Below are 25310 nucleotides of genomic sequence, written 5' to 3' on the forward strand. Positions count from 1 at the left end.
GTTTTCGGTTTTCTTCCACATATTCAATGTACCACGGACCACTACTCCAGTGGTTGTCATCCCGGATTACATGTATCCGGTGACCTTCACAGATTGTACATTGATGCAATGAAGTTTAATATTGCCATCACTTGGTAGAATGACTAAATACGATTTGTTTTATTTTCTCAAATAAACTGTTGTGGCTCTACAATTTGTTGTGTTTTTTTTTTGTTTTTTATCCTGATTCATATAAAAATCAATGTTTGTATTTTTCCTGCTCCTAACAATGCCAGTTCAGTCTTCAGCATGACAAATTATATAGCTTTTCCAAACTGGTGGTAAATAATTTGCAGATCTCTGTTTACTCTCAGTTGACTATGAATAGCTGTTATGTCGCATCACTGTGATTTCAAAAGTAAAACCCTAAAAACCAGTCCACAAGAGGTTTTTTCAGCACTGAAACTCATCCAGCTTCATGTGATGTAGAAATTTCAGCCAGCTGTTTGTCAAACTTTTGTCAACTGCAACATAACCACGGGCAACAGGTGTCAGATCGATGAATCAACCATTAAGTGTCCTGATTCAATTAGGATTTGTATTTCATCAGTCACATGAAGACATAGAGACAGAGATCCTTTTGGACACCAGACAGGCATTTGGTGGCGGTGGTGTTAAAGTCGCAGGTGTGTGTGCAGTCAATACAAAACTGCCCTACACTGTAAATAGTACAATAACAGCCCATACTATACCCGAAAACCATCATGAATCCAGTTATTGTGCCCCTACATGAACAAAAACGGACTAATTTCAACTCCAAGTTCCGTGAGTTATGAACAGCTATTTAGTTATGAAGACCAAAATTTATTTGTTAGTCCAGCCCATTCAATGAAGAACCCTGGCAACATCCTGCAGTTCCCCCTCCGTCCAGTAGAGGTCAGTGTGAAGAGGAATGTTGTTCATAAGCCTCCAAGAGGGGAAACACGGAAGAAGCAACATTTCCTCTGTGCTCTCGGTTGTTGAATCTCTGAGAGAGAATATTTCACCTCTTCTGGCAACAGTGAATTCAGTTCAAACATCGAGTAAGGTTTTTTTTTTCACGAGAGACTAACTGCTGCTGTGTGAATATTCACCGTGTTTGAACGAACCGTCTTGTACGAGGAGGAGACTGAACACCGGCGTGGATTGCTGGAAAATTTTCTGGAAAACTGAAATCAAGTTGGACAGAACAGGTGAGGAAAAAGTGTGAATGAACACATGAATCTGACTTGTGTTGGTTTATCCAAACAGAAGCAGTAGATAGTTTGCTGGAACTGCACATCGTCCTCCTCCTCTCTCCCCTTCTTGATGAAAAGTGATTTGTGTGTGTGTGTGTGTGTGTGTGTGTGTGTGTGTGTGTGTGTGTGTGTGTGAGAGAGAGAGAGAGAGAGTGAATTACAGAACTAAATTTTATTTTAAGATGCACGTTGACAAGATGCGATCAATCTCATTTTTTTTATTCAACAAACATAACGAAGGTGAAGTTCGCTTCCGATTCGAAGCTGCCGATTTAAATCATAGTGTTTTAATGAAAGTTGAACAAAGTCTCGTCCAGATTTGAGAAGTCTAGGTTCAGTCATAAGGTTTTTTTTTGTCTCAATTAAAATGTTTAATGCGGTTTAACATAAATACGTAGGACAGAGAAAGCTCCAACATGTGGAATTATTGTTTCCTTACCTTTCCCCTTCCATGGTGAAACAGAGGCTTCATACAAAGCCAATACTTAATATAATAACCATTTTATCTATCCACAGATCTGTTGAATTTAAAGGGCAACTCTGATTTTTTGACACCTGGACCTTATTTATAGGTGTGTGCATGCTCATATACTCACTCAGACAAACATCGTGCAGCTCAGAGTCCATCAGAAGTTATTTCTATCCAACCGATTTAGCGGGGGCCACAGCAAGGGAGCTTAAGCGCGGGACAAAATCACTCATTTTGGCTATATTTTTTCATCCATCGCCAGTGTTTTCATAAAATCAGCTCGTCTACCGTCTTCAGGTGGGTCAGCTGACAGTTTTCGCTAACTTAACCACAATTAGCTCGGATGTGAACGTTGCGGAGCTCCTCTCCCCAGCAGGGCGGCACTTTGAGTCGGCCTTGGCTGTCACGGTGCCCAGGCATCTGACTCGCCAGGAGGCTGCAGAGCTCCGGTGCCAAGCGGAGGCGCACTGCACAGGCTGCAGGGCCCCCTTCAGCACGAAGGTGTCAGAGAAGAGCAAAGCGGAGCAGATCCTATCAGAGCAGAGCAGAGCTTTGAGCATCCAACCCCGGACCGAAAGGCAACCTGGGGCCGCCACGGGGCACCCCCACCCAGCACGGCGAACAGCGCCGCCATCATGGCAGACGGTTCCCCTGACCCAGCGGCCCAGCCTCCAGGCCCGGTCGGGCTCTGCAGGCGGGCGACCGGACCCACGCGCCGGCCGCCCCTGGCCGTCCGACCGTCTTCAGGTGGGTCAGCTGACCCACCTGAAGACGATAGACGAGCTGACTTTATGATAACACTGGCGATGGATGAAAAAATATAGCCGAAATGAGCGAAATTTTACAGAGATTATGTCCCGAACTGAAGCTCCCTTGCCGTGGCCCCCGCCAAATCGGTTGGATCTAAATAACTTCTGAAGGACTCCGAGCTGCACGATGTTTGTCTGAGTGAGTATATGAGCATGCACACACCTATAAATGAGGTCCAGGTGTCAAAAAACTGGAGTTGCCCTTGAAATGTTTCTTTCATGGTTTTTCACTCAAGCTGCATAAATCATCAGAAATCATATTTCTTTTTATGACAGATTTTATCAGAAAAATTACAGCAGATTGCAGTTTTCAGTTCTTCCTAAGCATTTTCGGAGATGGTTGAAGATGCTGTTCCTGCTCAACATTATGTCTCATATTTACTACTTCATCCATTTATTCACCTACTGTGATAACTCTGTTGTGGTCAGGTCTTCGTCTTGAATGCAGGGGAGCCACTTTTGAATCCCGGTAACGGCAGGAGGGGGATCTGGCATCAAATCAAGCCAAGTTCCACTGACTTGCTTTGGTGAGTTGTGTTAAAAAAAAAAAAAAAAAGCTGAGGAGATATTTTGCTTAGTGGAGGGATGCTGCACACGTTTAGTTTGAGGTCTGTGTCACTGTGGCAGCAGAGCTAAAGAGGACAAACTGGTTTTACGAGTGAGAAAACGTGGCTGATATTAAAAAGGGGTGGCAGGCAGCCATGGATGTCAGACTTAGGCCTTGTTCACACACACCGATTTAAAGGAGGGGTATTATGCAAAATCCACTTTTTTGCGCTTCATATAATGCTATAGTGTAATTTCCCCATTAAAATACGTATGGAGTTGTTTGCTGAACCATTCACGCATATTTGAGCAATCCCTGAATCTCCCCCTGGCAGCCGTGTTGAGCGCCGAAATGCTCGGTGCTGCACACCTCTGCCCATAATGCACAGCTCCGCCCCAGGTCTGACGTAGTCTGCACAGCTCCTCCTGCACAACTCGTGCTCCCCGCCCCTCTCCACTCTTGGAGAATGTGCATGGAGATGGACGCTCTGAGGGGGGGGCGTGTTGCTAAGGTGAGGAGATTCTTAAAGAGACAGGGAGTCATTTCCAGTCTTTTGAGGCAGTCATAATCCAGAGGAAATTTTGATTTAAGTTCTTTTTGACACATGCAGCTTTTACCATCCAAGTTTGGGCAAAGCTGTTGCTTGAGTGTGCTGTAGACTAATACTAAAGGGCTAAAGAACACGTAATACCCCCCCTTTAAAATGCAGTGGGAAAAAAAAAGTGGATTGGATGTTTTCTTTCATAATGAATTCTGCTTTATTTTCTGTTTTGGTCCTCTTCAATTGATCTTAGAGTTAACAATGACTTTTCAAACTGTTTATCTTTCAGCGCGACACGGTATCCTTGTGATTCCATGACCAGCCTGGCAGATCAGACATGGCAGTATGGACCAAGACGATGCTGGACTAACTGAGGCTTTCGAGGTAGGTCGTAAGCTTGAGAGACTGTGGATGGAGCTACAACAGGGACAGTATTATTCTAAATTTTTCATTCACAAGATTTTTCATTGAAACAGAATTTGCCATCAAGTTTTTCTTCATGTCTGTACTATCACAGACAAATCTTTTTTTTTTTGTTAGAGATTTTTTTCTTTCAATGAACACACCAGTGGCGCACCAGTTAATAATAATGTAACGTCCAAGGGACCTGTTGAAAGGAAGACAAGTTGGATGTCTCAATGCTGATTCATTAATCTTCAGAACTGAGGTAACTGCTTGCTGTAACCACGCCAAATGTGGTTTGGAGCAAGGTGGTGTCATGTTTCAATTTAGAAATCCTAAAAAAAGGACATTTTAATCTGGATTTTGTCTCATCTATAGTTTGTCTGTTGTGTTATGTGTTATGTATGGATATATAATGTCTTCATATTGTATGTTCTCATACATTTCTTAACTTTTTAAAATAGCAGTAGTATCAGGGTTCCTACGCAGTATGGAAAGTATGGAAAAGTATGGAATTTGATTTTATAATTTTCCAGATCTGGAAAAGTATGAAAAATTGAAACTATTGTATGGAAAATATTCATGTTTCCAAGACTTCTATCATTGTTCTATTTCCTAAAAAGAAAGAAAGAAAGAAAAAGAATATAAAACAAAGAGAAATGCATCGATCTGTTGGCAGCGCAGCTAAAAATAAAGACTCCCTATCTCTCAATGATAAAGAATCCTTTAAAAGAGTACTGGATCCAGACAGTGATCCGGATCATCACCAAAATTTAATGGATTCTAAGTTAGCCCAAGACCCACCTTTCCACAAAGTTTCATTGCAATTCGTCCATAACTTTTTCCGTAATGTTGCTAACAAAACAACCAACCAACAAACCCACGTGATTACATAACCTCCTTGGTGGAGGTAATGACAAGGGGGCTTAGCAAAAGATTACATTATACATTACATTATAAATTCTTCAAGGACTCTAAGAAATAACAGCTGCTGATCCCGATCACGGAAGTATTCCGGATACCAGGATCCAGAACAGACAAAAATAGGGGGATTCTGGAGTGTCAGTCACTGTGAAGAAACTCATTGAGATATGAACATGCAACAAACAACTTTCTCCCACACATTGTTTGTTGTTTTCTCCCATACATTGTTTGTGTTGGGGAGAAATAAAATGTTCTTTATTATATATGGTGTTCTTATTATTGTTGGTGACTGATTTGAGCTGTGGCGGAGGTCTGCGCTCTCTGAGTGCCAAATTCTGGTTTATGTTTAATTTGTGATTTGTCTGAATTATTTCCGTATTAATTGACTTAATTCATAGTTACTTGTTAAATGTTTATTTGATGTTTAAGAATGCCAGTGAGACCAAATCTTTGTAACCTAAAGTATAAGAATTCCAGTGAGGCCAAGTCTTTGTAAACCTCCTTTGCGTTAATCCAGGGGGTTTTGTTATTTCCCTTGTGTTACTCCAGGGGTTTGAGAGATGCACTACAGTATAGTAGTTCAGCTGTTCACGTGCGACTTAAAATAAAAAAGCTGTGCACTGAAGTCATCTGGGTTTCGCCTTTATTTGTATGAGCAACATTACCTAGCTATTATCTTCTGGAAATTATTCAGTGACATATTCAGAATTAAAGCTAGGGTTGGCCATCTTCAAAAACTAGCATGTAGCACGAATGTCCCCAAGGCTCTGCCTAGCTCCGCCCAGCTCCCACTCCATTGGAGGAGCTCCCTTTGGGAGCGGAGACGCAGAGACGTTTGTGGCGCAGGCGGCGCTTCTGCGTTCAGTGCGTTCCTGGCATAACCTGTCCTCAGCGCTTTGTTTCGTCATTTTTCTTTATTTGCACTACGCCAAGGTATGGCGCACTCAACATTAAAGCGAACCCCGATTAAAATGTCTATTAGCTCTACAAATGTTGTTGCTGATGTCTACACTTAAAATACGCTGTTAGAAAAGTATAAACATAATGCATAAGTTATAAAATGCCACTCGTTTATAGGATTATTGCTTACATGGTGGCGGCCATGTTTTGGCCGCGCAATGCATTCTGGGAGTGATGACGTCAGGTAGTTGTCTGTTCACCGAGCAAAGCCACAAATTACTCACAAAGTACTTCTCTCGTCAGCTACAACTGAACAAAATGCCACATTGCGTCACTTTTGGATGTAATTTTGAAAACAAGGGAATTAAAAGAAGTGTGGTGAGCATCCACAGCTTTCCTAAGGAGAGAAAATTAAGAAAAGAGTGGGAAGATGCCTGTGGGAGAGTTCAGCTCCCCATACCTGTGCTCAGAAAAAACGTTAACTGCATAAAATAATAATATTCTAACATTAATTCACAGAACAACTGTTACTAATTTCAGATTGTTTAATACAATTAAAGGTTAAAAAAATAAGTCATTTAAAAGAGCCGCAGATCTGCTGACGCAGTGAATCAAACCCGCCTCTGACAGAAAGTTGTTGCATCTGAGATTATTCATGAAGAGAGTAAGCAAAGGGCGAATCAAACATGTCTAAAAGACAGTTAAATTTACTGTCATTTTTTAAAAAGAAGGAAGGGGAACGCGATGATGACTCAAAACGAGTCCGAATAACACCAGCAAGTGACGCTCAGCTGAAACAGGGAAAAGGAGGAGAATCCGGACATGGCCGTGATGTGGAGTGTTTTGGACTGTTAAATATGGTAAGAACACTGTCTGTTATTAGGCCGCCGTGCCAGATTTTAAATGATAACACAAGATTTGTGTGTGCTCTCCCGGCCGTGTGCGTGGCCGCTCTCCGGTATGTTATATATTTGCTCCCGCTCCGCAAACCGAAGAATGACCGCACCTACCCCCCCCCCCCCCCCCCCCCCCCCGCCCGCTCCTCAGATAAAACGCGTCTCCACACGACGCTCCCGGGCTGAATTTCAGCCCCACCCCGGCCAGCAGGGCCGGGGCCCACAAGACGTCCGGGTTTATGCAGACAGCCTGAAAGTTTGGATGCGCTGTGATACAGGGGAGATCTATGGTAAAGTAGAGAGAGCAACCATCTCCGTTTGTCATTTTTGTGTTAATTATGTTAATCGTGACGATATAAAGTAAATAAGTACCATGAACAGCGACAGAAAGAAAATTGAGCTCTTTGCAGCAGACGCTCTCTCTCGGTCGCCACTGAGAGGCAGCATCCACAAAGGCACTAGCGGCTGTGACCGGCTCTCTCTTCCTCTTGATAGCTACCATTTTTATCGTCATCTCCTCTGTTACTTTCATTTTCGTCCTCGCTCTGTATTTGGTTTCGTGTTGGTTCGAATTGAAAGGGTTGAACACTCATGCTTATAAAGCTGTGAACAGATCACTCCTAAAAACACTGCTGAGAGGTGAAACAACTTTGTGACGTCACTACCCAGAATGCTTTGCAACGTGCACAACAATGGCGGCCGCCGTGCGAAATAAACTTTGTTAAAATATAGTTAACTGAATATATATATTTTTTTAAATTATTCATAGATATGTTACTGACAGCAAGCTGAACCACATAGAGCAAATTTATCATTATAGTCGGGGTTCCTTTTAAGTAAAACCCCAAACATTCGTCTCCGCCGTTCTGCAACAACGCTCCGTCCTTCTACGCATGCACTAAACCAGGGTCAGTGCACGGCACGCTATTGACATGTACGCGCAGGGGGGCAGGTCGAACGGCGAAGGGATTTGATTGGTTTAATTGGTTTGATTGGTTGTTTGCTATTTTTCCCATTTTACTCCTGCTGAAGATAGCGGATATTTTCCAAACTGCTTTAAAAACACACTATGAATTGCTTCCCATCGAGTCAAAAAGATAATTTTAACCAGTATTTAAAAAAAATGTATCTCATTCAGATTGCCAACCCCAGCTTTAACACAATTAAAATCCAGAAATTTTTTTTTACACGATTCACTATATACGCAAATGTCACAAATTATTTGGTGTTTTTGCTGAGAAGTCTGGAAATTTGGGTATGGAAAAAGTATGGAATTTTGAAATGTCAAATATGTAGGAACCCTGTAGTATACAATCTGTTTGTGCCTCTCTGTCATGTGCACGTTTGTGTGTACGTGGGTGTCGCAAACCAAAATACCTATCATTCTATATGTTTAGTCTAAAGATAGACCGATACACAGCCGGTCGATATAGCGGGCCGTTGTTTGAGTTTTTTTTGTTTTTGTTTTTGTTTTTTTGTACGCGCATGTGTTGGTGGATTTATTTTTCCCTGGCATGATTTACAGCAGTGGTTCTCGAACTTTTTCTGTCATTTCCCCCTTTGGAGGAAGAAAAAATTTAATTCCCCCATCCCCGACAAAATAGGCCACGTTTAAAGGGCAACTTTGGTTTTTTGACACCTGGACCTTATTTATAGGTGTGTGCATGCTCATATACTCACTCAGACAAACATCGTGGAGCTCGGAGTCCTTCAGAAGTTATTTAGATCCAACCGATTTAGCGGGGGCCACAGCAATGGAGCGTTAGCGCGGGACATAATCTCTGCAAAATCACTCATTTCGGCTATATTTCTTCATCCATCACCAGTGTTATCATAAAGTCAGCTCGTCTACCGTCTTCAGGTGAGTCAGCTGACAATTTTCGCTAACTTAGCCACAATTAGCTCGGATGGGAACGTCGCGGAGCTCCTCTCTGCCTCCGTGGTTATGCGGCGGGTCCCCGCGTGCTCCATGGCCGTCACGGAGCGCGTCTCCGCCCGGGAGCAGAGATCCAGAGCTCTCCCGTCAGCCTCCGTAGGGCAGCTCCACTCGGTCCCTGGAAGCCGCGGCCTGCTTCACGCGCCTCCGTGGAGCAAGCCGCGGCGTGGCAGCTCCGGATCTCCGCTCCCGGGCGGAGACGCGATCCGTGCCGGCTGCGGAGCTTCGCGGGGACCCGCTGCATAACCACGGAGGCGTGTGAAGCAGGCCGCAGCGCAGCTGCTGGAGCTCTCCCGTCGCCTCCGTGGAGCAGCTCCGGGCCGTTTACCCAATCGGCCCCAACTCGGTCCCTGGAAGTCAGACGCCCGGGCGCCGTGACAGCCGAGGCTGACTCAAAGTGCCTCTCTGCTGGGGAGAGGAGCTCCAGCGTTCCCATCCGAGCTAATTGTGGCTAAGTTAGCAAAAATTGTCAGCTAACTCACCTGAAGACGGTAGACGATCTGACTTGATAACACTGGTGATGGATGAAGAAATATAGCCGAAATGAGTGATTTTGTCTCGCGCTTAATCTCCCTTGCTGTGGCCCCCGCTAAATCGGTTGGATCTGAATAACTTCTGAAGGACTCCGAGCTGCACGATGTTTGTCAGAGTGAGTATATGAGCATGCACACACCGATAAATAAATAAGGTCCAGACGTCAAAAAAACCGAAGTTGCCCTTTAACTTTATTGACACATCAAAATCCTGAATATTCCTTTTACTGTGCATTTTCACAACTAGAAAACAGTAATAAAATGTGCATTTACTTTGAAAGAACAATATCAATGAGTTTCAGTGCAAAAAAATGACAAATGCAGATATCTGGCAAGAAAGATGAGTCTGTGAAAATTAATTCTTACCGGAACATTAATGGCTGCAATGAGCCTGTTTTGTGCTGCACATCTTTTCACAACGGGGCTGCAGGCTTGATACTGCCACTCTCAAGTCATGTTCAATATTGAGCCTGGATCTGTACTTTGTTTTTAGTGAGGCAACAGCAGAAAAGCCTATCTCACAGAGATAGGATGTGGCGAAGGGAAGCAGAATGCCCACAGTCCTTTTCCCTATGAGTTGATGCTCCCTCTCCACACCAAGCCAGAATTCAGTCAGTGTCTGTGATGCAAACGTCATCCTCAGGGTGAAGTCTGATGTCATCTCAATGAACTGGTCCTCTTCAGCAGAACTGAAATCAGCAGGTACTGCTGTGTTGAATGGATTTCTGAGCCAGTCATACTGAGCACTGTTGTCTGGGAAGTATTTTTGAAAGAATCCTCTCAGAGAAGAGATGTGCTCTTGAAGAAATGGACTCACTGTGGTGGCGCAAGAATCACTCCTTTCAGATTTCAAATTCACTCAGATTCTCAAAGAAATCAATGTTTCCTCGATCAAGTCGCCTGCCCCACATCTCCAGCTTTCGAGTGAATGCGCTGATCTTGTCTGCCAGGTGAGGAAGGTGCTTGTCTCTGCCTTGAAGCTGAAGATTTAATTCATTCAGCTTTCCAAATACATCACTGAGATATGCCAATTTCATGAGAAATTGTTCATCATTAAAGTTGGTGGCAACGTCGTGCATATCCTCATCCTCCAAAAACACACAAATTTCCTCTCTGAGCTCGAAGACTCGTGACAGCACTTTTCCTCGGGAGAGCCACCTGGCCTCGCTGTGGAGCAACAGAGCTGAATGTGTCGCTCCCATCTCATCACAAAGTGTGGAGAACAGCCGCGTTTTCAGGGGTCTTGTTTTGATTAAATTGACCACTGTAATGATTCAACATTTATTTATAGAGGAGTAACCCCTTGAGATGCATCATCTCGTTTTCAAGGGGTTCCTCTGAATGAAATGACAATTAACATAAGGAACATGGCATAAAAAAGGGCCAACCATAATAGTCATAATACAATGAATTGACAAGAGAACTAAACAAAACCAAAAATACAAAACACAACAATAACCACGCACACACACATACACACACACACACACAGCTGTCGTGAATCAACCAATGTCAGTACGTCCTTTAATTCAGGGTTCATCTACCTTGATGCGAGCGCTTCATGACACAGTGCGTCCATTGCGCATTTGGCGAGACCCGCTTGATTAGCGCCTACAATCCCTGCTTTTTCCCAGCCATGGTCTGTGCACCGTCCGTGCAAACGCCAATACAGTTCTCCCATTTCAGCCCATGTTCTGGCAGGTAACAGTCAAGAAGCTTAAAAAGCTCATCAGCTTTCGCTCTGCTTCTTACGTATTTGCAAAACAGCAAATCCTCATACGAGGGGGTACCCAAAAGAAACCGGAATTAGGTCATAAAATACTAATAATAGTGAGTTTCGACTTCTGGCCGTCAGATGTGCTACAGGTAAGCCTCGTGCGTGTCTGTGAAAAAGCTGAGCTCCCAGAGTTACACTGACGCCTGTCAGGCGCTATTTATAGTAACAGAGTGCTGCTGCGGTCTGCGATTTTTTCCAAAATGGCGACATTGACTGGGAAGCCAGAGCAGCGCGCAAACATTAAATTCTGCTTTTTGCTGGGAAAAAACAGCAGCAGAAACACTCACCTTGTTGCAGCAAGCCTACAAGGATGATGCTCTGGGGAAGAATCAGGTCCATGAGTGGTTCGGGTGGTTTAAAAAGGGCCAGATGTCGGCGCGTCAGGTCCGCTCAGCAGGGAAAACAATGCTGAGCTGCTTTTTTGCTGCCCAGGGTCTCGTCCGCAGCGAGTTCGTCCCTCCAGGTCAGACTGTAAATCAGGACTACTACATGGAAGTCCTCAGGCGGCTCCGTGAGGATGTGAGGAGGAAGCAGAGCGTAGTGGCGGAGTGGAGCCCGGTGGATCCACCACCACAGTGCGCCAGCGGACACGGCGCTGCGCGGCACGCAGTTTCTGGCAAAGAATGAGATGAATCTCCTCTCCCATCCGCCTTATTCGCCAGATGAAGCCTCGAGTGACTTTGTCTTGTTCCCCAAGTTGAAGAAGGAGCTGAAGGGACGGCGGTTTGCAGATGTGGAGGAGGTGACAGAAAAATCGCAGCCGGCCCAGAATGGCACAATTATGCACGGGTGTCACGACACATTCGTGAAGTGGGAGACACGTCTGGAGCGCTGCATTAATGTGGATGGAGATTATTTTGAAGGCGAGGGTGATGTTTTATTTTGAAATGTCAGAAATAAAAAATTCCAGTCAAATTCCGGGAACTTTTGGGTACCCCCTCGTACGTCTTGCAACTGTGTCATTGGACAGAGGGAAAGCCTTCAATTTTTCAGCGCTTTTCTCATCAAGCGTAGTCGACACCATATCTAAAGCTGCGGGCAGTACCAGCTCCTCTGCTATGGTGTGGGGTTTCTTGCACTGTGCAATCCTGAACGCCACTTTGTATGATGCTAATAGTGCGTTGTTGCTCACAGATGCAGCTTTTACAAACCGATGTTCCTGCTGACGATATTCACTAAGTTTTCTGTTAAAGAAGTCGAGTGTTTTATTTACATAAGTGGGGTGTATTGTCTCCAAGTGTCTTTTTAACTTGTTGGGCCTCATCCTGTCAGCTGCCAGAGTTTTCAGACACAAAAGACACAGTGGTCTCTCTTCATCTCCGACCACATTCACTGTGAACCCAAGAGCAACACAGGCTTCATCATATTTTCTTGTGTTGGCTTTTTGATTAAGCCTGCCGTGAACTGATGAGGTCTCAGAAGCATCACTCGTTTTTCTTTTCGTCCCCATCAAATATCTCTCCATTTTGAAAACCAACAGACTTGAACACAGTTGCTATTAAAGCTCGTGTCCGGAGTTTCCGTTCGTTTCCAATGTATGTATCATTTTTCAACAGAGCTTAAATGTGTTAGTCTGGTTCGATACTACAATATAATATTAGCATAAAGCAATATAAAAATTTATTTATGAGCCCCGCCTTTGTCGACTTCGAGCTTCCGCATTCTCGTGCCGTCAATCAAAGTGTGCGCGCAGCCAGAGAGCACGCGCACTCGCCCAGGCAGAGGTGAGTTAGCAACGCAGCAGCCGGCCCGCTTACCTCGGATATATCCATGGTCTGCTGAACATCCACCGTAAAAAGCTAAACGTGTCGGATGCTGTAGGACTCGGAGGCTCTGATTTTCACCCGACAGATAACTCGCGTGCACAATTAAAGGGGCGTGGCTTGATCGCTCATGAAAGCAGAGGGAGGGGGGAACCTGAGACGTTGGATTAAAAAAAAAACCTCTCTCTTTCAACACTCCGGACACGAGCTTTAAATGTGGGTGAAAGAAAGCGTGGTTTGTTTACTTTATATGGTTCCACCGCGAAAAAAATTCCGATGTCCAAACCATGCATAGTTCAAACATTAGTTCCCCCCTCCTTGGTGGCGTGCCACACACTTGGAGAAACGCTGATTTACAGGCAGGCATTCACGGGCAGCTCTATAAGTTTAAGTGTGTGCAATACTTCAGTTGTTTTAATGATGTCTACATATTTGTTTTATTTTATTTTGTAGGTATTATTTGAAGAATTAAAGGTTGTATAGAAGATCTTTATTACTAACAAAAATGAATTAAAGCTAAAATATGGCGTTACTAAGCTGCAGCAGCCTTGTTTTTATCATGATCAAAAAAAATAAAATAAAAATTAATCAACTCTGGAGGTTGTAAAATCAATATTACTTTAGCCAATCAATAACGAGGTAGCCTCGTTATCTATTGGTTTTCTAACGTGTCAATCAACCTCTCTACATTTTCAGCGTAACTGTCATGCTCCTACGCACTTTACGTACCCCCCCTCCTGTTGTCGGCACAACACTCCCCCATGCGCTCCACCCCACTCCCCCCATGCTAAGCTCTGCTGCCGCAATCAACACCTTTTCACATGTAGACTTGAGACAATTTTTCTTAATCATAGCTACAACGTGCTACCATTTGGCGAAAATGTATGTTTAATCTTAAAACAAGACTTGTATGAAAAAGTCCGGAGAGTGAGAGGGGGGTGGGGTTTGTTCACGTCTGCCGGCTGCAGCGCACACAGACCCGCTGTGAGCTCCGAGCGTGAGTCTGCTCCAGTCCTGCAGCTCCACACAAACCTCCCCGTCCTCCTCTGATCCACCCGAGAGCAGGGACGGGTCAGGGACAGGATTTGGCGCAAGTACAGGATTTTACTCATATTCGCTGTGTTTTGTGTTGTTCAAAAGGACACGTTGGTAGCTATGTGTTAGCGCTATGATGCTAAGTTGCTACTTGCTACTTGCGACTTGCTACTTTCTGCGTAAGGAGGAGGCGGTCCTCCGGAGAGAGCAGGGGAGGAGGGGGTGTGGGTCACGCATGCGCAGCATTTCAAAAAGGACTAACTGTCACTGGATTTCTCCCTCCGTGGAAAATCCTCTATACAACCTTTAAAAGCACCAGACTCTATTTTGTTCATTGTAAAGTATGTTGCATAAAGTTGTACAAAGCTTTTATAGTTTTTACTGTTAAATACATATTTCTTATTTTGAGCTTGAGACCTGTAATATTTGTTGTCATGGTGTCATTTTTTTAATGTAAATTGAGAGAGAAAAAGTACTATTGGCCCCCAATATCGGCTCAAGAAAATCGGCAGTCCATAATCGGTCATCAGCTAACCGCTAAATTCCACTGCGTGCGTTGGTCCTGCGCTGCGCTCCGGACCACTGCGCTCAGCTCCGCTCCGTTTGTTCAAAACCCACAGCGTCCGCTTTGCTCCGCTGCGTCTCTGTTCCGCCCGGCAGGAGAAGCAGAGCAGCGCATGCGCTATTTAGCATCGACCTCCAAAAGCTGAGCAGTCTGGACCACACTGGCATCTTTCTCTGTACATCCTGGTAGAAAGGATGACTGGGGTCATATAAAATTTTATGATTCTCCACTTCCAAAATCAGCGTCTCTTCATCCTGGTTGTTGTGCTTCAACACGCTGAATTTCGTGCAACAGGATGTTGGCATTAGGGCCATTCAGAATAAAATGCATACATGGTCCTGAATAGGCTATGCATTTTGTAGAAAACACGAAATTTATGGACAATAGCCTGCAAATGGGCCATATATGCAGCTGTGTGAACATTCAGAAACGTTCGACTATAGCTTGATTACAGGCAAAACAGAAGTTTGTCAAATAAAATGTGATAGTGTGTTTTAATTTTTGTTTGCCCGCTTTTTAAAGTGCATATTTTAATCAGTATGGTACGTCTATTCGTGATATATCCGACAATTAATGTGACGAAAAAAAAAACGTCTTTTAACAGTTTAAAGTTTTTAATAAAGACAAAATGATTTTATTTTGTATAAAACCGGAGGTTGTTGGAGTTCTCTTTCCTGTTTGGTGCATCTGAACTGTGGAAATGTATGCGTACGGAGACCTACCGGACCGGAGAGAAAAATAGACCTTGGTTCTATTTTGGACTGACGGAGCGGAGCAGAACGGAGGCTGTGAAATCAGCTACAGTCATTAAAATAGCAACGTATTTGCTGCGGCGGTCGGACCGGAGCGGAGCTGAGCGCAGACGGAGCGGACCGGAGGATGTGGAACTGGAATTTAGGGGTCAGGCTGATGGAAGTAAATCTGTATCAGCAGCCCTAAAATATCCATTTCTGTCTATCCCTAGACCAATATAAATCTTACAATAAATCCAACCATGTGTCCTGTATCACATTATCTTGTATGACAGTTGGAAAGAAAAAAAAATGAATTGAGTAATCACAGATGACACGAAGTGGAGCAGGTGACCCATCCAAGATGGGGGCCATCAGGGCCCGCAGTCAGCGGGTGTCACTGCTATTGCGGGATCAGCTATTAACACTCCTAATACTTTGCTTTCAACAGTCCACGTGTTTGTATAGTAATTCACCACGCTGTGCTCTGGCATCTTGAAGTGTCCAATGCTTCAGGTTGTGTTTTCAGGGATGACGGCCTTATGCAATTGATATGAAATGAGGCTCCTCCCCACAGACTCGTCCCGTTCATGCCAAATGAGGACGAGAGGACTTTATATTTAGAAATCTCAAAGTGCCGAAAGGGGAGAAATTGTCGTTTGGAACAAAAAACCTTTGTCATGAAGAAAGACGATTTGTCAGAATCGACAGACATAGGGGAAAAAAAACTTTCTTTCAATGGCAAATCTTTTTTTTTTTTTTTTTTTTTTCAATGAACGCAATACCATCCCTGTTTTAGCTCCATATTTGTGCTTTTGTAAAAATTTTAAAATATAAAAAAAAGTTTCCAAGTTGAAACTTTTCTTTTGGACTTTTTTTTTCTTGACAAGTATGAATATGATGGTTCAGTGAAGAGATTCAATTCAAAATTCTGTTGTCGTCTCAGAGTTCAGTTCAGAACCGACCATGTCTATTAATAGAAAAACAATATGTGTTGTTTGATTGAATACAGGAGCAGAAGACAGAAGATCTTTCGAATCAATGGAGATGGATGGTGACATTTTCGGTGTCAAGGACAAGGCAAACACAGTATGGCAATGGCGAATTTTGCATGCAGAGAAATATTCAACACATCCAGATCCATTCTTTTACAGTAATAAAATTGGACTGAATTTTAATGTTGCCTCCAGCTCTCACCCAAAACTGAATTCACCATTTGTGCCAAATGGTGTCATACTTGAGGTGTGTGAATTTGCTCGAACAATCATCAAGAGTCGCATGCACTTCATCCCAAACATTCTGGAAAACAATTTTGATCTTGGATTTGAAAATGATCAACAGCGGATGGATTTCACTGCTCAAATTCAGCACAAGCTGGAAGACTTGGTCCGAAAACCTGTCACAGATAAAAATGAAGTTTTTTCTCTTTTTGACACCTGGAAGACAGAATGTAGCAATAATGGACTGAACAAGGCAACAAGGACACATAAACCTCAGAGTTTCTTCATGGAAATTGAGAATATTAGTGAACTTGAACAATTATTGAAATGTTCCTCGGAAAAAGAGACCGGAGAAATATCAGAATCACACACTGATGGCGGTGATCAGAAAGATAACACTGATTGTTCAGGAAGTGAAATGAAAGAAGTCGTCAGTGAGGACATTCCTTTGTTGTTGTTCCCTTCTTGTGAAAACATTGGTTTGAACCTTGGCACGGGGACTAAACAAAGTCTTGATCCAGGCTTGTTAACAGAGAGAGTGATGTTTGAGTTGTTGGATTTTGCACGAGTCTTGACTGCCTCCTTCACCTCCATTGTCGTCAGTGTGTTGGAGCATAATTTTGAGCTTGATCTGAAAAGTCACGAGAGAAGGAATGAAGTGTGGTTATTGATATCACAGATGCTAAAAAGGGGGAAACACATTGCTGCCAGTAACACAAACTTCATCCCAGAGTTTGAAAATGAGCCATTTTTCTTTGAGAGAAACCCATTAAAGAGAGCCTACGTACCAGCACTGTCTACAGTGGAAACCCTTCTGTCAGAAGAGACAAAGAGACAAAAGCTGGACTTCAGTACTTCTCAGGAAAAGATGCCTCCTTCAGTCACAAAGTGCATCATGAAGAAGGACCAAGAACAACTGGATGAAAATGTGAACGAGAAAAGTCTCTCTCACAACAATGAGTTGTGTTCAGGTACAGAAGAGGATGATGAGCATTGCCACATGTGCCCTGTGGAGGACGATGCAGATTCAGAAAGTCGTGGTGTGCAAAACTCAACTGGTTGTGACATGTCTACAGAATCATTAAGTAGGTTGAATAAACAGACTCATGCCACCACTGATGGTTCATGTAATTCATCCACATTGAACAAAGATCTTACCCCACCATCGGACTTCCAGCCAAAGAAAACTCTGGTGCAAGGCAACGGTGAGACACAGATTCCAAGAAATGTACCAAATGACTGCGGCATCGACCAAGAAAGAGAAATAGATTCCAATTTGTGGAAACTGCGTGCCAGTCGTGTAAACCAAGTTCTCCTGACACTGGACAAAGACCAATCTCGATTCATTTCTGTGAGGAATCTCGGTGTCGAGTTTGATGTTGGGTTTGGACCCAAACAGAATCTTAGTCTTGATGATTTGACAAGTCCAGTTCTTTTTGAACTTGCACAATTTGCATTAGCCATGAATTCATCCCAGCAGGAATTCATCCTGGAGATTCTTGAGAACAACTTTGACTTGGGCCTGCAAAGTGAACGCCATCAAAAAACCTTCATGTGTGAAGTCATGAAGCGAGTAAGAGAACTTCAAAAATGTGAGGATGTGGTGAAATTCTCAAAAGAGGGTTTTGAACTTCCAGTTTCAGTGTCACCTGTTGACGGTGTTTATCAGAGCAGTGTCACTGCTGAACTCAGCCCCATGTCAAACATTGGATTTTGTGAAGGTAGACCAGTGTGTGGTCCTAATTCTCATGCTGAAGCTGGAGTGGACTTACCTTCAGAACCTGAATCTGTTTCAGAGGACAACACGGATCTTTACCCTTTCTGTAAGGACATTGGTCTGAGGCTTCAAGCCAAATGCAGTCATTCAACTGGAAAAGTTGCCATCAATAAGCTGACCAAAGGAGCAATGACTGAAGTTGTGAATTTTGCAACAACATTGTGTGGAACCTTTGAAGAGATCTGCATGGATGTGCTCAGACACAACTTTGACTTGCAGAGTATGGATTCTTACCTTGCAACATCAATTTTTGCTCAAATTGCTGCTGTAAATGAACAAAAGAATTTGTCGGATAACTTCTCTTGCAAAATAATGAAACATTCCATAACAGATCCTTCAATACTCATGTATGGAAGAAAGCCCAGTGACACAGAAGCACAAAATAATCCCAACTTGTTATTGTGGTTACTGCGAGAAAATTATGTTAAACAAATCCTTTCAGTGCCTCATGGAGATCAGTGTCCACTTTATTCTTACTCCACATGTAAGAATTTCGGTCTTGATTTTAATGTGGGGTCTGGAGTAAAACGTAACCTTGATCCAAAATGCTTAACAAATGGCATCATGGTTGAACTTGCCACTTTTGCCAAGACACTGCAGTTATCTGAAAAGGATTTCATGACAGAGATTCTGGAGTACAATTTTGATCTAAATTTCAACAACGAACTTCATCGCAGTGCTTTTACAAAACAACTGAACACAGATGTTTTTCAGCTCATTTCAAGAAATAAAAAATTTCCGCTGAAGAACAAACATCAGCAGTTTGAGCTCCCTGACTTGAGATGTTTAGAAGAATGCCCTCCAGACTGTCCCAAATGTTTCCAAGACAGGATTGAAACCTGTCTTCAGGATGAATCTGAATCTGATCACATGCCTCATGTTCGTCCTCATAACATCACTGATGAATCACGAGCTCATATCTGCACAAAACCAAAGTTTGCGAAGATTCCAGTCTCTAATTTCTCATCAGCAGAAATTTTAACCAAGCCCTACCATCACAGTAAGGAAGCTGGTTTAAGCCTGTGTGTGGACAGAGACCACCCAAAAGAGAAGTTAGACTTGCATGTTCTGACAGAGGAAGTGATGCTTGATGTATATCATTTTGCCCAAAAACTGTGTGGAGCAGAAACTAAGATCATTCATGATGTTCTTGAGCACAACTTCAACTTGACACAGAATCACATTAAAGATCTGACTCGACATTTCTATGATAGAATGAAGGCAAACATTGAGGAGCTCGCCTGGTTCAATGAAGTTGTTGATCTTGATAAATCTCCTTCCAAAGCTCACCAAAATGAAAGTGATTGTTGCTTTGAAAAAATATCCAGTTGTGAGGGTGCTTCCCATTTCATGGCCACTGATGATTTACCCAGTTTACCTGTCAACACAGATGTGAGTTCACCATCGAGAAATGTATCTGATGAAATCATGAAATCATTTTTCTTTGAGAGATACCCATTAAAGAGAGCCTACGTACCAGCACTGTCGACAGTGGAAACCCTTCTGTCAGAAGAGACAAAGAGACGAAAGCTGAATTTCAGTACTTCTCAGGAAAAGATGCCTCCTTCAGTCACTAAGTGCATCATGAGGAAGTACCACGGACACATGGATGAAAATGAATTAATTGTGCAAGAAAGTGAAACAGAAGAAGAGATCCTCCAACATATTCCAAACAAATCTGACATGAACCATGAGGAAATGGAAACAGAGACCAACATGTGGAAGTTTCGTTCCAATTATGTGAAAAAAATTCAACTTGCTTTTGCGAAGGAGTTTTACCCACACTGGAACGTGGGATTTCTCGAGTTTGATGTTGCGTCTGGGCCACCCAGAAACTTCAATCCTGAAAGACTGACGACTTTTCATCTGCACAAAGTTGTTCTTTTTGCATTAGCAATGAGTTCATCCCAGCAGAATGTCCTTGTGGATATTCTAGAATACAACTTTAACTTAGGCCTGCAGAGTGAATACCAGAAAATGACATTTGCACATGAAGTCATGAAACGAGTACAGGAATTATTGGCTCGTGACGATAGAGATAACATTTTGAAAGAGGTGTTTGTTTTGCCAGGTTCTCTGTCATTCAGTAATGTGAAGTGTGAGAGTGATGACAGTGTTGATTCTGAACCTGAAACTTCCCAGACAGCTTCACACCTTTATCCATTCTGCAAGAAGATTGGTTTGAAGCTCAATGTGAGTTTCTGTCACCCAGATAAAAAGCTTGAACTCAACAAACTGACCAACGGAGCAGTGATTGAGGTTGTAAACTTTGCAGAAAAGCTGTGTGGAAGCTACGAGCAGATTTGTGTTGATGTCCTGCGGCACAACTTTGATCTTGATTCGCAGATATCAGATTCTGATCTTGCTCAAAATATTCTTTCACAGGTTCCTTTTGCCATTGAGGAAACTAATCTTCGATATTTTTGCAGAAAAATGCAGCTTGCGACCAGAATCAACTTAAATGTCTTGGACTCTCAGAGGAATACGTCTTCACAAACATGCACTATGAGTTCAGTTAAAGCAGAGATGATCCAGAGTGCAAGTCAACCCGGTGACGTTGAAGCACAAAATGATCCAGAGTTGCTGTTGTGGAAACTACGAGCCAACCAAGTTCAGCAAATCCTCTCAGTGCCCCACAAAGAGCAGTGTCCGCTAAACTCTTACAGCAGATGTAAGACATTAGGCATTGATTTTGATGTAGGATCTGGTTTGAAACGTCGTCTTGATCCAAAACTGTTGACCAATGGCATCATGTGTGAAATTGTATCTCTTGCCACAGAGCTTGGGTCATCCGCAATGGATTTTATGACAGAGATTTTGGAGTATAATTTCAATCTGCAATTCAACAATGTGCTTCACCGTAAAGCTTTTGCAAATACACTTAATCGGAGAATCAATGAGATGAATCGGATGAAACCCTCAGTCATGCAACTGAAACCCCTGTTTGAACTGCTGGATGAGAGATTCATTCATCAAGTTGAACCGTTTCTCTTCAAACGTCTACAACATCGTTACCCTTGTCCTGCCAATTGTTCCCCTCCCGTGACGAATGTTGTCTCTGCTCATGCAAACCACGAGGAAAAGAAGTCTGCAGTTGCTCCAATATCCACTTTCCCAGCAACAGAGGTGATAACAAAGCAATACCATCGCTCCAAGAAAGCAGGTTTAAGCCTGTGTGTGGATAACGCTCACCCAAACGTCAAACTGGACAAACATCTACTGACATATGGAGTAATGCAGGATGTGTACAGCTTTTCTAAGAAACTTTGTGGATCAAAGTTAAAAATTGTAAATGATATCCTTGAACACAACTTCAACTTGGACCATCAGAGTCATGTGGAAAATATTGCGATTCATTTTGTTAAAGGAAAGTTCTACGATGGAGATCCTTCTTGGTTCCATCAAGTCTTTGACATCACGCCCACTCCGAGAGAACAATTTAAATTGAAAGAACCTCCTGCTGTGCTGAGCATTGAAAGGCGGGAATTATTTCAAAGACGGAAACAGGATATGCAAAATGCGAAGGAACTGATTGCTTTCAGACAACAAGCAAAACAGATGGAGGAAAACATCAGTTCTCATCGCAGTGATTTGAGCAGCAGTCAGTCAGGAGAAGACTACATGTGCCCTCTGGAAGAGGACATAGATTCAGATAATGATGTGGATGATCGTCAATGCGTCAGTCAAGCCAGGTGGGACTTTTCCAGTGGAGCACAGATGAATGATGTGGGTAAACATCACCTCACCACCAGTAATGCTGCATCAACTTTGAATGGAAACACAACTATGAGGCCACAAAGTCAGCCAGATGAAAACCAGTTGGCAGGTGATGATGAAGAGGAACATGTTGCAAGAAATTTGCCAAATGGTTGTATCATAGACCAAGAAGTGGACCCAGAGCTCAAATTCTGGAAATTTCGTGCCAACCGTGTGAGGCAAATGCTCCCATTTCTAAAAATAATGTCCCATCACATGTTCAGTGTTAACTATGACCGTATCTTGTGTCCAAAGCATTGGTCCGAATCAGAGGTCCTGCAGCACCCCAGCCCTGCATGTTTTCCATGTCTACCTGCTTCAACACAACTGAATCTCAGGACGGTGACATCAGCAACTCCATCAGAAAATCCGGTCACAAGCCACTCATTGCAATCAGCCATAATGAAGCAGGGAGACACTGAAAACATGCAGAACTGTGGCCCTCCAGTATCTGAGTTTCAAACCCCTGCTCTGGAGTTTAATGTTGGCTTTCATCCTAAAAGGAACTTGAGTCCTGGCCATTTGACGAACTATGCTCTACTTTGCATTGCTCTGTTTGCCCTTGAGATGAATGCATCCCAAGAAGAATTCATGATGGAGATTCTGAAAAATAACTTTGACTTACACCTCAAGACCAAAGACAGTGAGACATTCTTTGCTCGTGAAGTCATAAAACAAGTAAGAGAGCTTGTTAACTGTGGGGAAGCAGCTAAAGACTTAAAAGAGGTGTTTCGACTTCCAGACTTAGTGTCATTCAGTGATTTGAACCATCAGACCAGCAGCAGTATTGAATCTGAACCACACCCCACATCAAGCACAGAAGAATGTGATGTTTCTCCGATGGCTGCTCCACGTTTGTCTGCTGAAAATGAACTGAGCACAGCGACTGAAACTTCTCAGAACAGTGTGGAACTTTACCCATTCTGCAACGACATTGGTTTGAAGCTCACTGTATGTGGCTGTCAACCAAACAAAAAACTTGACATCAACAAATTGACCAACGGAGCAATGATTGAAGTTTTGAATTTTGCAGAAAAATTGTGTGGAAGCTACGAGCAGGTTTGTGTTGATGTCCTGAGGCACAACTTTGATCTTGATTCGAAAAATGCCGATTCAGGTCTGGCAAGAAAAATTCTTGAACAGGTTCCTCTTGTGATTGCGCAAATAAATGTTGAACACAATTTTCCAAATGTATCCCGACGAAAACATTACCCGATTGACATAAATGTTCAGAATCGTCCAAGTTCAGAATCATGCAGTACTGGCCCCATCAAAGCAAAAGTTGACCACAGTATGAGCATCCACTGTGACATTAAAGTGCGAAATGACCCACATTTGCTGCTGTGGAGACTACGAGCAAATCGTATTCAGCAGATACTCTGTGTGCCTCATGTGGAACAATGCCCGTTTTACCCATACAAGAGATGTGTGAAATTAGGCATCGACTTTAATGTAGGATCTGGACTGAAACGTAATCTTGATCCAAAGCTGTTGACCAATGGTATCATGAGTGAACTTTGTACTTTCTCTGAAGCACTGCTGTCATCTTTAAGGCATTTCATAACAGAAATATGGGAGTACAACTTTCATCTAAATTTGAAAGGTGAGTTGCACCGCAGTGCCTTCACCCATCGATCTGTGAAATCACAAAAAACGTTTTCTCGACGGGTAATCTTACAACAGCTCTACGAGTTGCCTGATCCAACGTGCATGAAGGAAAAAGCTCCATGTTGCCGCAAATGTTACCAACATCGACAAGACGATCCTGGCGACGTGACATGTAGTCGTCCACATGTCATTACTGACCAATCCACTGCTGATGCTAACTGCCCAGAACGAAAAACTTATGAGGCTCCAATCGCTACTTTCCCAGCCACTGAGATTCTCACGAAGCACTACCGTTCCTGTGCGGCTGTGGGACTAAGCCTGTGTGTGGACAGAAATTACCCAAGAGGCAGACTGGACCAGCGTGTGCTGACTAAAGCAGTTCAGAAGGAGATTGAGTTATTTGCCACAAGACTGTGTGGAACAAGAGGGAAGAACGTCAGTGACATACTTGAACACAACTTCCAATTGGGCATGCCTGATCAAGTTCAAACTCTGACACATCAGTATTATTCCAGACTAAGACCAGATGCTGGAGAACCCATGTGGTTCGATGACGTGGTCCACTTGGAGGTACTTCATCCTAAAGACAATTACCCAAAGAAAGAAGTTTCTGTTGAGCAGCGAAATGAAAGGAAGGAAACACTCAAAAGGAGACAACTGCATCTGCAAGCAAACATGTATCCCATTTGCAGAGAGATCGGTCTGGACTTAGAAGTGTCATCACAGTCTGGAGAAAAAGAAAAACTGGACCTGTCACTTCTGACAACATCTGTCGTGTTTGAAATACACAAGTTTGTGTCGAAGACGTCATTTCAGTCCTATCACAAAACTTTGTATGAAATTTTAAACTACAACTTTGACATAAGCTCTCAACATCACAGAAAGCAGCAATTTTCTGTAGACACTGCATCCAAATTTGCCAGGGTTGTCAGTAAAGGTACAAAGAAAGGTGTGGAGGAAGTCTTCAAGCTGCCTTTTGTGATTTCCAGGAAGTCAGCTATGCAATGTCATCCAAGTTCTGATGGTGAGGGACCATCATATTCTGAGAGAATCACTGTGATGCAGCATGGCCTCCTGGATACAGACTGGTCCTATGAATATTGAGACATCAAAGAGGAGATGGATGATCCACCAAGTTTTATCCCAGAACTGGACTCTGAACAAAACTATCCATCTTTGGATAATGCCAGTGGATATTTGGAAAATCACTGTCATGAAGATTTCGTCACAGTTAAGCCTGAAGAGTTCAGTGGAAATATGTACCCGACAGAATGTCCATCTGGAAAATTTGATGTCAAAGAAGAGCCACAAATGGAAGGTTAACACTATGTAGTATGAACCTCTGTAGTACTCTGTGGTGATAATCAAAGAGGAGGAGTAACAGCATGTGCCAGATGAATGATACTATTGTGAGTCAATGCAACGTCTCGTTGACATCAAGTATTCATGTAAAAAGTTTATACAGACAGCAGGTATGAAAATGTGTGAGCAGCAGAGTCAACTGGCTGGAATTTCTACAATCTTTGTAAGATTTTGTGTTCTTGAGAAAAACATGTTGATTACTCAGTTTCATAGTTGTTTGTTATTTTGCGTTTGTGACGGTGAAAGATTGCGTTTTTGAGGCCTGACCAGCAGTCGGGGTCGTTTTAAAAAGCTGTGCCAGCTCAGCAAATAAAACTCGTACCACTGTAAAGATTTCAGTTCATGTCTGCCTTGTTCTTTGTTTTTTTTATTTGTCACCATGTCATGTATATAAATTGAGGTTTCATTTTGAATTTGAGTTTATAAAAATTGTTGACCAGTTATTCTGTTTTTATTGAAGGGCGTGTCTATGCTTCCTGACTGTGTGTGTGGCTTTATTTTGA

General features: G+C 43.0%; 1 protein-coding gene across 1 annotated transcript; it reads left to right on the forward strand.

Annotated features, from left to right (window-relative positions):
- The first annotated feature begins 1024 nt into the window (after positions 1 to 1024).
- On the forward strand, positions 1025 to 23941 carry LOC115402289 (uncharacterized). The gene is made up of 5 exons (XM_030110802.1): positions 1025 to 1211; positions 2964 to 3061; positions 3912 to 4006; positions 16097 to 21123; positions 23873 to 23941. Exons 4-5 carry the CDS (start codon positions 16126 to 16128, stop codon positions 23939 to 23941), a joined length of 5067 nt encoding a protein of 1688 aa, XP_029966662.1. The 5' UTR covers positions 1025 to 1211; positions 2964 to 3061; positions 3912 to 4006; positions 16097 to 16125.
- The last annotated feature ends 1369 nt before the right edge of the window (positions 23942 to 25310 follow it).

Source organism: Salarias fasciatus, chromosome 15 (assembly GCF_902148845.1).
Source record: "Salarias fasciatus chromosome 15, fSalaFa1.1, whole genome shotgun sequence".
Taxonomy (NCBI): domain Eukaryota; kingdom Metazoa; phylum Chordata; class Actinopteri; order Blenniiformes; family Blenniidae; genus Salarias; species Salarias fasciatus.

Excerpts from the sequence above, each read along its gene's own strand:
- LOC115402289 (XM_030110802.1), top strand. The coding sequence starts at position 16,126 with ATGGAGATGGATGGTGACATTTTCGGTGTCAAGGACAAGGCAAACACA. Across the intron at positions 21,124-23,872 it reads CTGCCAATTGTTCCCCTCCC|GGAAGAACGTCAGTGACATA; the intron begins GTGACGAATGTT and ends GTGGAACAAGAG.